Genomic DNA, 13,642 nt, shown 5'->3' with positions numbered 1-13,642 from the left:
ATTACTATTCCTTTCCCTCACAATTACTCTAGTTTAATTTAACTGACAGAGACAGCGGGGGGGGGGGGGGAGATTAAATTAATCACCACATTCTGTATCAGTGAATCACAAAACACCTCCTAGCCCATACCAACTCGCTCAGGGGGCCCTCTGTTGTCACCTGTTGCTGACCAAAATCAGAGTCAGAGAGTAGCGATTCGGGACACACTGGTGGTTTGAATGATGTAATTCAAGTTTCACTTCTAAATAGGAATAAAACGTCATGAAATTCAAATGAACAAATCCCCCCTGTCGTTTTACAATATATACACCTCAGTAACAGTTTAACATTTCATTTTGGAGGTATTTCATATTTGACATAAATCAAGTCTCAAAATCTGACATAAACAAATACATGTGGCATATAATTAGGGATGCTTAAATTGTGCTAACTCAAAAAATGACCTCAAAAATAACATAATGTCTTATGGCAGGGTTTCCCAACTCGGGGCCCAGGGGTGGTCTCATTTGGCCCCAAGTTTTCTGAGCAAAAATTAAATACAATTTATTTTTATTTTTTATTGTTGGACATAAAAGACTGTAAAAACACCAGGAAATCAGCTCCAAGTGATTTTAACTTAATAAATATGTTCCCAAGTATTCCCACACGTAATCGAGAGACACATGATAATATACAAATGTAAGCAAGGTTTGAAATTATTATGTTTTAGTCAAATATTATATGTGTTTGGGCTTCTAGCGGTCAATTTGCAGTCTACAAATTATTTGTAATTTTGGATCCGGCCCCCCACCATCCACGCAACAAAAAAAATCGTCCCTCAGCTGAATCTAGTTAATTATCCCTGCCTTATGGGATTCCACTTCGCAGTTGGCTGGATAGAAGTGGCCATCGGAGGGTCTAGTCCTGACTCTCTACATCATTTTCACATTTTCACAGCTTTGGGACACTTCTTCACATGGCGGAGGCGCACGTGAACGTGTAAACAGAGAGGGGGAGAGGGTGAAAGAGAGTGGGAGAGCGTTAGTGAGTGAATGTGAGTGCTTTCTCACTCCCTGGTCTCAGTCTGTTCTGTGCGTATGGGAGACAGGGTCGTGATGCTGTGGCTAGAGGACTGAAGCAGAGCACTCTACTACTAACGGGGTTTCCCTCCTCCCTTTCTGTCTCTATCTCTCTAGATTTTGACTGACACACTTGGCAAGAATGAGCTCGCGCTCGCCAGTCAAGGCGGACAGCATCCCCACGCAAGACCCGTCTCTCGCGCCTTGGAACATCAGCTCTGTAAGCGCGCATCGCCTGATGGAGCTTCCGCCCGCGTCCACCTCAGTAAGTTAACGGCAGACACTCCTTTGGCTGGATGACTGTTCAGTGATTTATTTCATCTGTTCTTCATCGTTTCTTTGGTTATTCTCTTTTAGGAGACCTGTCACTTGCCTAGCCCACATACATAAAATCCACGGGAGCCAAAATAGAGGGGTTGATGCGGGATGCCCCGTTCTCTGGGTGCACCGCTTTCCCGCTTGTATGTGGTGCGTTACAGTGTGTCCCATGGGCAGCTCTGGAGATTGGCTAATTTATAGTTTTTTTGTTCATCTTCTATTTGTTTATTTTACACGGGTGATGGTTATATGTGGAACTATCGTGATTTAAATAATCATTTGAGCCATTCAATGGTTCTTAGCAGTTCTTAAAAGGGATGTATTTTCTATTTTAGTGATAATTCAAATGTTGGGTCGGGGTGGGTCAGTCGAATATTTAGGGGGGAGGTGGTGCTCGGCTCTTTTTGTGAGTGTTATTCCAGTTTATCTAATCAGATGTGTTATGCCATTACATGATAAATGTGACAATGGCCAGTTGTGGTGTCTTGTATAAATACCTCAGGTATGGCCTTGTGCCAATGAACAACATAATAATAACGCCTAAGTAATGCTAACAATAGATTATGGCTAACCCCCCCAAAAACCTGTATTGTTCCTCAAAAGGATCTACAAAGAACTTTGAGATTTATAGCACAGTGTTTTTTAACATAATCATTCAAGTGATTCTTTCAACTAGATAAATACTTAAGTTAAATGTATTGGCTTACCAAATAACATGCAGACAATTCATGACATTTATGCAAGTAGCCTATGTTTTGTTTTGTGAATGGCTCCAGCTTGACCCACATCTGGCAATCTTCATTCAGCTCCGCACCTGAATGAATGAACACCAGAGAGAGAGAGAGAGAGAGAGAGAGAGAGAGAGAGAGAGAGAGAGAGAGAGAGAGAGAGAGAGAGAGAGAGAGAGAGAGAGAGAGAGAGAGAGAGAGAGAGAGAGAGAGAGAGAGAGAGAGAGAGAGAGAGAGAGAGAGAGAGAGAGAGAGAGAGAGAGAGAGAGAGAGAGAGAGAGAGAGAGAAAAGTGATGCCAGGAATCAGAGCCTAGGAATTATCCGCTCAACAAAATGCTGGGTAAATAGTGGACAGAACACACACTGGGTTATTTTAAACTTTTTTAAACTAGGCAAGTCAGTTAAGAACAAATTATTATTTACAATGACAGCGTACCAAGGAACAGCTGCCTTGTTCAGGGGCAGAATGACAGATTTTTACCTTGTCAACTCGGGGATTCAATCCAGCAACCTTTCGGTTACTGGCCCAACGCACTAACCACTAGGCTACCTGCCACCCCCTTAGTTGGGTTACTGATCCACCGGGTCAGATCAGAAGCCTGGCGGTGTGGCTAAGTATAGGTTTGGCTTTTAGATTGTAATTCCGGTTCACCTGTTCTGTTGTATTGGCAACACATGTTAAGATTGAGAAGATACACTTTTGTAGCTTAATGAGGATTACTCAAGTTAAGTTTCTCAATGACCAATCTGTGTTTTACAAATGATGCACATACACTACCGTTCAAAAGTTTGGGGTCACTTAGAAATGTCCTTGTTTTTGAAAGAAAAGCACTTTTTGTCCTTCAAATAACATCAAGTTGATCAGATACAGTGTAGACATTGTTAATGTTGTAAATGACAACTGGCAGCTTCATTAAATAGTACGCAAAAAATAGCAGTCTCAACATCAACAGTGAAGAGGCGACTCCGGGATGCTGGCCTTCTAGGCAGAGTTCCTCTGTCCAATGTCTGTGTTCTTTAGCCCATCTTAATCTTTTCTTTTTATTGGCCAGTCTGAGATATGTTTTTTTCTTTGCAACTCTGCCTAGAAGGCCAGCATCCCTGAGTCGCCTCTTCACTGTTGACGTTAATAAGACTGGTGTTTTGCGGGTACTATTTAATGAAGCTGCCAGTTGAGGACTTGTGAGGCGTCTGTTTCTCAAACTAGACACTCTAATGTACTTGTCCTCTTGCTCAGTTGTGCACCGGGGCCTCCCACTCCTCTTTCTATTCTGGTTAGAGCCAGTTTGCGCTGTTCTGTGAAGGGAGTAGTACACAGCGTTGTACGAGATCTTCAGTTTCTTGGCAATTTCTCGCATGGAATAGCCTTCATTTCTCAGAACAAGAATAGACTGATGAGTTTCAGAAGAAAGTGCTTCGATTTTGGCCATTTTGAGCCTTTAATCAAGCCCACAAATTCTGATGCTCCAGATCCTCAACTAGTCTAAAGAAGGACAGTTTTATTGTTTCTTTAATCAGAACAAAAGTTTTCAGCTGTGCTAACATAATTGCAAAAGGGTTTTCTAATGATCAATTAGCCTTTTAAAATTATAAACTTGGATTAGCTAACACAACATGCCATTGGAACACAGGACTGATGGTTGCTGATAATGGGCCTCTGTACGCCTATGTAGATATTCTTCAAAAGAATCAGCCATTTCCAGCTACAATAGTAATTTACAACATTAACAATGTCTACACTGTATTTCTGATCAATTTGATGTTATTTTAATGGACAAAAAATGTGCTTTTCTTTCAAAAATAAGGACATTTCTAAGTGACCCCAAACTTTTGAACGGTAGTGTATAATCAATCAATAATGAACCAAATTAATTATATTATATGCTACTTAACGCAGAGAGGTGGTGCTTTCCCTGTACAGTCTGGTCCACTATTGACAGTGTGTGTGTGCCTATGTGCGAAACCTGTGTTTGTACCCAAAAACAAACAGCAAAATGACCTTGTCAAAATCTAGTAATCAACATCTCATGGAACGGTGGGGACTGTGAGGGGACACGCATACAAACACAATCGCACAATCTAACACAAACATAATTTTTTAGTGGTATTGTTTGAATGCCGTTTGAATGCCGAACACGTTGTGTTCTGAATTTCTGTGACTGCCTTTGTCTATCAGTGTGTCAGTGTTTTGTGGACCCCAGGGAGAGTAAGTTACTGCTTCTGCAAAAGCTAATAGAAATCCTGATAAACCAAATACAATGAAAAGGCCTGCGGATGAGTTCTTTATTGATGTACTGTAATACAATACAAGAACACTCATCTATCTACCAACTTCTACATAGTTAGTATGGACATGGCCTATAAACAGTCAGGGTTATGGGTTAATCCAGGTAATGCAGTCAGGGTCAGGTTTAAAACATGTTGTTTTTCATTTCATCAAATCAAATCAAATTGTATTGGTCACATACACATGGTTGTACGAGTGTAGCGAAATGCTTGTGCTTCTAGTTCTGACAGTGCAGTAATATCTAACAAGTAATCTAGCAATTTTACAACGACTACCTTATACACACAAATGTAAAGGGATGAATAAGAATATGTACATATAAATATATGGATGAGCGATGGCCGTGCGGCATAGGCAAGATGCAGTAGATGGTATAGAGTACAGGATATACAGTGGGGCAAAAAATTATTTAGTCAGCCACCAATTGTGTAAGTTCTCCCACTTAAAAAGATGAGAGAGGCCTGTAATTTTCATCATAGGTACACTTCAACTATGGCAGACAAAAAAAATCCAGAAAATCACATTGTAGGATTTTTAATGAATTTATTTGCACCAGAAACAAAATTGTAGACCTGCACCAGGCTGTGAAGACTGAATCTGCAATAGGTAAGCAGCTTGGTTTGAAGAAATCAACGGTGGCAGCAATTATTAGGAAATGGAAGACATACAAGGGCCCCAGTGTTGAGGATTAGCAGGGTGGAGATGTTGTTTCCTACCTTCAACACTTGGGGGCAGCCCGTCAGAAAGTCCAGGATCCAGTTGCACAGGGTGTGGTCGAGACCTAGGGTCGCGAGCTTAATGACGAGTTTGGAGAGTACTATGGTGTTAAATGCTGAGCTGTAGTCAATGAACAGCATTCTTACATAGGTATTACTCTTGTCCAGTTGGGCTAGGGCAGTGTGCAGTGTGATGGCGATTGCATCGTCAGTGGACCTATTGGGGCGGGATGCAAATTGAAGTGGGTCTAGGGTATCAGGTGGGATGTAGGTGATATGATCCTTGACTAGTCTGTCAAAGCACTTCATGATGAAAGAACTGATAGTCATTTAGTTCAGTTACCTTAGCCTTCTTGGGAACAAGAACAATGGTGGCCATCTTGATGTGGGGACAGCAGACTTGGAAAGGGATTTATTGAATATGTCCGTAAACACATCAGCCAGCTGGTCTGCATATGCTCTGAGGACGCGGCTAGGGATGCCATCTGGGCCGGCAGCCCTGCGAAGGTTAACACGTTTAAAGGTTTTACTCACGTTGACCATGGAGAAGGAGAGCCCACAGTCTTTGGTAGCGGGCCATGTCAGTGGCACTGTATTGTTCTCAAAGCGAGCAAAGAAATTGTTTAATTTGTCTGGGGGCAATACTTCGATGTCCGCGACGGGGCTGGTTTTCTTTTTGTAATCCATGATTGACTGTAGACCCTGCCACATACGTCTCGTGTTTGAGCCATGGAATTGCGACTCTACTTTGTCTCTATACTATCGCTTTGCTTGTTTGATTGCCTTACAGAGGGAATAGCTGAACTGTTTGTATTCGGTCATGTTTCCAGTCGCCTTGCCATGATTAAATGCGGTGGTTCGCGTTTTCAGTTTTGCGCGAATGCTGTCATCAATCTACGGTTTCTGTTTAGGAAAGGTTTTAATTGTCACAGTGGGTACGACATCTCCGATGCACTTGCTAATAAACTCGCTCACCAAGTCAGCGTATACATTAATGTTATTGTCTGAGGCTATCCGGAACATATCTCAGTCCATGTGATTGAAGCAATCTTGAAGCATGGAATCCCACTGGTCAGACCAGCTTTGGATAGACCTGAGCACGGGCGTTTCCTGTTTTAGTTTTTGTCTATAGCTGGGAGCAACAAAATGGAGTCATGGTCAGATTTGCCGAAGGCAGGGCTTTGTATACATCGTAGAAGATAGAATACCAATGATCCAGAATGCTACCAGCTCATGTCGCGCAGTCGATATTCTGACAGAATTTAGGAAGTCTTGTTCTTAGGTTAGCTTTGTTAAAATCCCCAGCTACAATAAATGCAGCCTCAGGCTGTATGGTTTCCAGTTTTCATAGTTGTTTCGATGCGACGGGTGCAGATTGGGTTGTCAGCAGTGGTCCCTCACAGTCAGACCCATTATGGTGGAAGTGTTGGTCTGTGATCCACTCCAAACTGTCAATGAATGAAAAATGTGTCGATATTTCAAGAAAACATTGTCATTACACGAACAGTGCCTTGCGAAAGTATTCGGCCCCCTTGAACTTTGCGACCTTTTGCCACATTTCAGGCTTCAAACATAAAGATATAAAACTGTATTTTTTTGTGAAGAATCAACAACAAGTGGGACACAATCATGAAGTGGAACAACATTTATTGGATATTTCAAACTTTTTTAACAAATCAAAAACTGAAAAATTGGGCGTGCAAAATTATTCAGCCCCTTTACTTTCAGTGCAGCAAACTGTCTCCAGACGTTCAGTGAGGATCTCTGAATGATCCAATGTTGACCTAAATGACTAATGATGATAAATACAATCCACCTGTGTGTAATCAAGTCTCCGTATAAATGCACCTGCACTGTGATAGTCTCAGAGGTCCGTTAAAAGCGCAGAGAGCATCATGAAGAACAAGGAACACACCAGGCAGGTCCGAGATACTGTTGTGAAGAAGTTTAAAGCCGGATTTGGATACAAAAAGATTTCCCAAGCGTTAAACATCCCAAGGAGCACTGTGCAAGCGATAATATTGAAATGGAATGAGTATCAGACCACTGGAAATCTACCAAGACCTGGCCATCCCTCTAAACTTTCAGCTCATACAAGGAGAAGACTGATCAGAGATGCAGCCAAGAGGCCCATGATCACTCTGGATGAACTGCAGAGATCTACAGCTGAGGTGGGAGACTCTGTCCATAGGACAACAATCAGTCGTATATTGCACAAATCTGGCCTTTATGGAAGAGTGGCAAGAAGAAAGCCATTTCTTAAAGATATCCATAAAAATTGTCGTTTAAAGTTTGCCACAAGCCACCTGGGAGACACACCAAACATGTGGATGTGCTCTGGTCAGATGAAACCAAAATTGAACTTTTTGGCAACAATGCAAAACGTTATGTTTGGCGTAAAAGCAACACAGCTGAACACACCATCCCCACTGTCAAACATGGTGGTGGCAGCATCATGGTTTGGGCCTGCTTTTCTTCAGCAGGGACAGGGAAGATGGTTAAAATTGATGGGAAGATGGATAGAGCCAAATACAGGACCATTCTGGAAGAAAACCTGATGGAGTCTGCAAAAGACCTGAGACTGGGACGGAGATTTGTCTTCCAACAAGACAATGATCCAAAACATAAAGCAAAATCTACAATGGAATGGTTCAAAAATAAACATATCCAGGTGTTAGAATGGCCAAGTCAAAGTCCAGACCTGAATCCAATCGAGAATCTGTGGAAAGAACTGAAAACTGCTGTTCACAAATGCTCTCCATCCAACCTCACTGAGCTCGAGCTGTTTTGCAAGGAGGAATGGGAAAAATGTTCAGTCTCTCGATGTGCAAAACTGATAGAGACATACCCCAAGCGACTTACAGCTGTAAACGCAGCAAAAGGTGGCGCTACAAAGTATTAACTTAAGGGGGCTGAATAATTTTGCACGCCCAATTTTTCAGTTTTTGATTTGTTAAAAAAGTTTGAAATATCCAATATCCACTTCATGATTGTGTCCCACTTGTTGTTGATTCTTCACAAAAAAATACAGTTTTATATCTTTATGTTTGAAGCCTGAAATGTGGCAAAAGGTCGCAAAGTTCAAGGGGGCCGAATACTTTCGCAAGGCACTGTAACCATACCACAAGGAAGCTACTCTACATGCTTCATTCATGATGAGAAAACTAACTGGAACTAAGTTAGCTAGCTAGCCAAGTTGCTAGTTAGTTAGCTAGCTAGTTCTCTTATATTAACCAGTAATACAAAACATGCCTAACTGTTTGAAAACGTTGGCTGTCACATTGAGGCTTGATAGAGTATAAAAAAAATCCCTGAAGAGAAGGTACTATTGTTATTTATTGGCTAGCTAGGCTACTAGTTCACTTTTATCCCCCTATGAAGCCTAGCTAGCTGGCTATCCCTACTGGCCAAATTAGCTAATGTTCTTGATTCTAGTTACTCAGATAAATAAAACATCTCAATAAGCTAATCACTTTAGCTTTAACTTCTTTAAGGTATTTTCAGAACAGCTTCACACTTCTTTGTTTCTCCAGTTGTCAGGTCAACCACACCGTTTACATAGTTGCAGCAAAAACTCCGCAGCAAAAATGTCATTATTGTTGCTAGGCTACCAGTTGCAGTGCTTTTAGCTTGTGGTTTGTGCAAGTCCTTTATACAAAATACAAAAATACAAAAATTATAGTGTCTGATAGAATGAAATGGAGTGAATATTTGTCAAATTATTGAGCATATCCCCAAAACTCAAATAACTTATTTAGCATATCAAATCAAATCAAATTGAATATTTCACATACGCCGAATACAACAGGTGTAAACCTTACAGTGAAATGCTTACTTACAAGCCCTTAACCAACAATGCAGTTTTAAGAAAAATAAGTGTTAAGTGAAACATAGATAAGTAAAAAATTTAAAATAACAGTAACAAATAATTAAACAGCAGCAGTAAAATATCAATAGCGAGGCTATATACAGGGTACCGGTACAGAGTCAATGTGGAGACTATACACAGGGTACCGGTACAGAGTCAATGTGGAGACTATATACAGGGTACCGGTACAGAGTCAATGTGGAGACTATACACAGGGTACCGGTACAGAGTCAATGTGGAGACTATATACAGGGGGAACCGGTACAGAGTCAATGTGGAGACTATATACAGGGTACCGGTACAGAGTCAATGTGGAGACTATACACAGGGTACCGGTACAGAGTCAATGTGGAGACTATATACAGGGGGAACCGGTACAGAGTCAATGTGCGGGGGCACTGGTTATTCGAGGTAATTGAGGTAATATGTACATGCAGGTAGAGTTAAAGTGACTATGCATAGACAATAAACCGAGAGTAGCAGCAGCGTAAAAGATGCATATCAAGATCCTATGTAGGTGTACTGTCAATATTTGTAAAATAAGATGTCTACATAGGCCTACAGTATCTCAGGATATCTAATGAGTCAATATCCAGCTACACCAAGTATCATATCCAGAGGGAATCGAAAAATTATTTGTGCATATTTGTCCAATTATTGAGCATGTGCAGAAAACTCTGCAGTGCATCAGAAATCGTCCTGATTTTCAGCATATCAAAAAGCATATCAAGATCCGGAAATGGACCTCAGCCAAGAGAAGCATTTCTAGAATCCATATCGCTCAATATCTTGAGTGTGCTGAGAAAACACAGATACGTGATGTATACAGTAAGCATTTGTCAACCTGAAGAGAGACAATAGGATGATGCATGTCTCAGGATATCGAATGAGTTCATATCCAGCCATAGGAAATGTCCGTATGTGATATTCGGAGTAATCCCAATATCATATATGTCCAAAAGACCCATCTTGATTCAGAATTTGTCAAGATATGGTGCATATCCATAAAAACTCAAAATATGCATTGCACATGTTCTGTATCCTCTAGAATATAAAAAACATGTCAAGTAAATATATCCCCTTATATGGACCCTTTTCGCCCAGTGGGTGTTACAGCACATCATGTAAAGTTCCAAAACATTTCAGTCTCAATACTCCATCAATGCTTCATCAATGCATTTTCACTTTTGGATAAATAGCGGGCCTAATTTCAACTTCCTGATACTCATGCCAAGAATATAAGATATGCATATTATTAGTAGATTTGGATAGAAAACACTCTGAAGTTTCTAAAACTGTTTGAATCATGTCTGTGAGTATAACAGAACTTATGTAGCAGGCAAAACCCCGAGGACTAACCGTTCAGATTTTTTTTAGGTCTCTTTTAGGTCTCTGTCTATTCATTGAGGTCTCATTGGGAAACGATATTTCTTAGGAACTTGTTTTCAGTTCCTACCGTTTCCACTGGATGTCACCAGTCTTTGGAATTTGGTTGAGGTCATTCCTTTGTGCAATGAAGAAGTATGGCCATCTAGGAACTGCGTAACACTGTTGAGAGTTGCGCAAGACTTGAAATGTAGCTTGGTTTGTTGTCTTCCTGTATTGAACACAGATAGACCCGCCTTCAACTTGATCGATTATTAACGTTTAAAAATACCTAAAGTTGTATTACAAAAGTAGTTTGAAATGTTTTGGCAAAGTTTACAAGCAACTTTTGAAATATTTTGTAGTGACGTTGCGCAATTTGGAAGCTGTTTTTTTCTGGATCAAACGCGCCAAATAAATTGACATTTTGGACGGAATTAATCAAACAAAAGGACCAATTGTGATGATTATGGGACATATTGGAGTGCCAACAAAATAAGCTCGTCAAAGGCATGTTTTATATTTTATTTCTGCGTCTTGTGTAGCGCCTGCAGGGTTGAAATATGCTACCCTCTTTGTTTACTGTTGTGCTATCATCAGATAATAGCTTCTTATGCTTTCGCCGAACAGCCTTTTTAAAATCTGACATGTTGGCTGGATTCACAACGAGTGTAGCTTTAATTTAGTATCTTACATGTGTGATTTAATGAAAGTTAGATTTTTATATCATTTTATTTGAATTTGCATTTTCCCTGGCTTTTGGCCAAGTGGGACGCAAGCGTTCCCTATACCATAAGAAGTTGGTTCCGTCTCCTTTGTGTTGGTGGCACCTCACTTACCAATAGCTTTGGTGTTAAAAAGTACTTACAAAATATGTGTGTGTGCGTTTTATTACACAAGCACACATACACGCATACAAACACACACATGCAGTTCACTGTGCGTTACTGACAGACTGAAGCCCTGCCGCATACCTCGTCCCTCGGGCTACATTCACTGGTTGTGTGTGTGTGTGTGTGTGTGTGTGTGTGTGTGTGTGTGTTTGGCAACTTAACCTCAGGTTGAAATTTGACATTCATCCAACAGACACAAACATTGGATTTTTGGAACAAAGAATTAAGCTGTACCCAAAGGAACATGACATTTACTTGTAAAAAATAAGGCTTTCAGTGACGCAAGAACCTTGACGGGTTAAGATTGGGTCATAACCCATGAGCGGTTAAGGTTAGGGTAGGTGTTAGGTAAAGGTTAAAGAGGTTGGAGATGCAACAGTGTGACAGTAGAGATTCAGGTCCATCAATCATCATCCTCTTCCTCCTTCCTGCTCTACTTCCTGCTCCTCTTGTTCCTCCCTTTGTCTAAGCCAATTAGCATTTTGGTAGCTCACACACTAACATTTACTACCTGCTGACAAGGAAAAACACACATGCATGCATTCACAGTGCACACAGACACAGGCAATCTCACATACACAAGGTTGGGGAGTAACTGATTACATGTAATCTGATTACAAAAAAATGTAGCTTCAGTCAGTGAAATCACAAAAAATATTCTAATCAGATTACAGATACTTTTGAAAAACTAGATGATTTACATCTTGGATTACTTTCAAATTGAGAAAGGATGTTTGCAGAGGGACAACATTGACAGATTTCTGTTTTCTCAATGACATTCAAATCAGCAGTAAAAAAAGGTGCAAGTTTAAGTTTGTTCCACCACAAATTAGAGAGCACTATGATGACACACCAAATGATGACCACCACTCAGAGATCGCTATGATGACACACCAAATGATGACCACCACTCAGAGAGCACTATAATGACACACCAAATGATGACCACCACTCAGAGATCGCTATGATGACACACCAAATGATGACCACCACTCAGAGAGCACTATAATGACACACCAAATGATGACCACCACTCAGAGATCGCTATGATGACACACCAAATGATGACCACCACTCAGAGATCGCTATGATGACACACCAAATGATGACCACCACTCAGAGAGCACTATGATGACACACCAAATGATGACCACCACTCAGAGATCACTATGATGACACACCAAATGATGACCACCACTCAGAGATCGCTATGATGACACACCAAATGATGACCACCACTCAGAGAGCACTATAATGATACACCAAATGATGACCACCACTCAGAGATCGCTATGATGACACACCAAATGATGACCACCACTCAGAGATCGCTATGATGACACACCAAATGATGACCACCACTCAGAGATCGCTATGATGACACACCAAATGATGACCACCACTCAGAGATCGCTATGATGACACACCAAATGATGACCACCACTCAGAGATCGCTATGATGACACACCAAATGCTTTTGATGTATCCTTTTTGTCTTTTTCTAATTCCTCTTAAGGGGAAAGTAATAATCCAAAAGTAATCAGACTACATTACTGAGTTTGGGTAATCCAAAATTAATCAGATTACGTAACTGAGTTTGGGTAATCCAAAAGTAATCAGATTACGTTACTGAGTTTGGGTAATCCAAAAGTAATCAGATTACGTTACTGAGTTTGGGTAATCCAAAATTTACATTATTGATTACAACTAGTAACTGTAACAGATTACATTTATAAATTAACCTGCCATGCACAGACACACAGTCCCCGCCCCGTTTTCTGTCTGGTGTACGAATTTATAGTGTGGTCAGTGGGATTTCCGGTATCTATGACGATAGTAATACAAGCCCACACACACACACACACACACACACACACATGTTTGTTTTACTATCCTTTTGGGGACCAAACAATTTTTCCCATTCAAAATTATATTTTCCCTAACCTAACCCCAAATCCCTAACCCTAAACTCCTAAACCATATGTCCTCCAAAACACGACCCCGGGAAGCTTCATGACCCACTGCTTTCTTAACCCAGAAGCACCTATGTGTCAGAGGAAACAACAGCTGGCGACCGAAGTCAGCATGCATGCACCTGGCCGCCACAAGGATTCGCTAGAGAGCGATGGGACAAGGACATCCCAGCCGGCCAAACCCTTCCCTAACCCAGACGACGCTGGGAGAGTTGTGCACCGTCAAGGCCAGCTGTCGGGATTGGGCTAGACCGCTGCGCCACTTGTGAAGACCCTAAATCTAATACTAACTTAAACTAGCCTTGTTACTTGTGGGGACCAGCGAAATGTCACCAATTGCCCAAATGTTCCTTGTTTTACTATCCTTCAGCTAAACACACACACATGTTTGTTTTACTATCCTTGCGGGGACCAAAACAATTATTCCCATTAAA

At 41.0% G+C, this 13,642-nt stretch overlaps 1 protein-coding gene across 2 annotated transcripts in view; it reads left to right on the top strand.

Annotated features, from left to right (window-relative positions):
• Positions 1 to 884: 884 nt before the first annotated feature.
• LOC139367448 (melanopsin-A-like) overlaps positions 885 to 13,642 on the top strand; it is a 30,582-nt gene continuing 17,824 nt past the window's right edge. The window contains exons 1-2 of one of the 2 annotated variants that reach the window (XM_071105658.1): positions 885 to 1,034; positions 1,177 to 1,324. In XM_071105658.1, coding sequence (XP_070961759.1) covers positions 1,202 to 1,324 — 123 coding nt within the window. In that variant the 5' untranslated portion in view covers positions 885 to 1,034; positions 1,177 to 1,201. Of the gene's footprint in view, positions 1,035 to 1,176; positions 1,325 to 13,642 lie in introns of those variants that run through there. The other variant, XM_071105659.1, reaches the window with a different exon arrangement.

The sequence above is a fragment of the Oncorhynchus clarkii genome, chromosome 16, assembly GCF_045791955.1.
Source record: "Oncorhynchus clarkii lewisi isolate Uvic-CL-2024 chromosome 16, UVic_Ocla_1.0, whole genome shotgun sequence".
Lineage (NCBI taxonomy): Eukaryota > Metazoa > Chordata > Actinopteri > Salmoniformes > Salmonidae > Oncorhynchus > Oncorhynchus clarkii.
The sequence above is the reverse complement of the archived record's forward strand: the minus strand, read 5'-3'. Positions and strand labels throughout refer to the sequence as shown.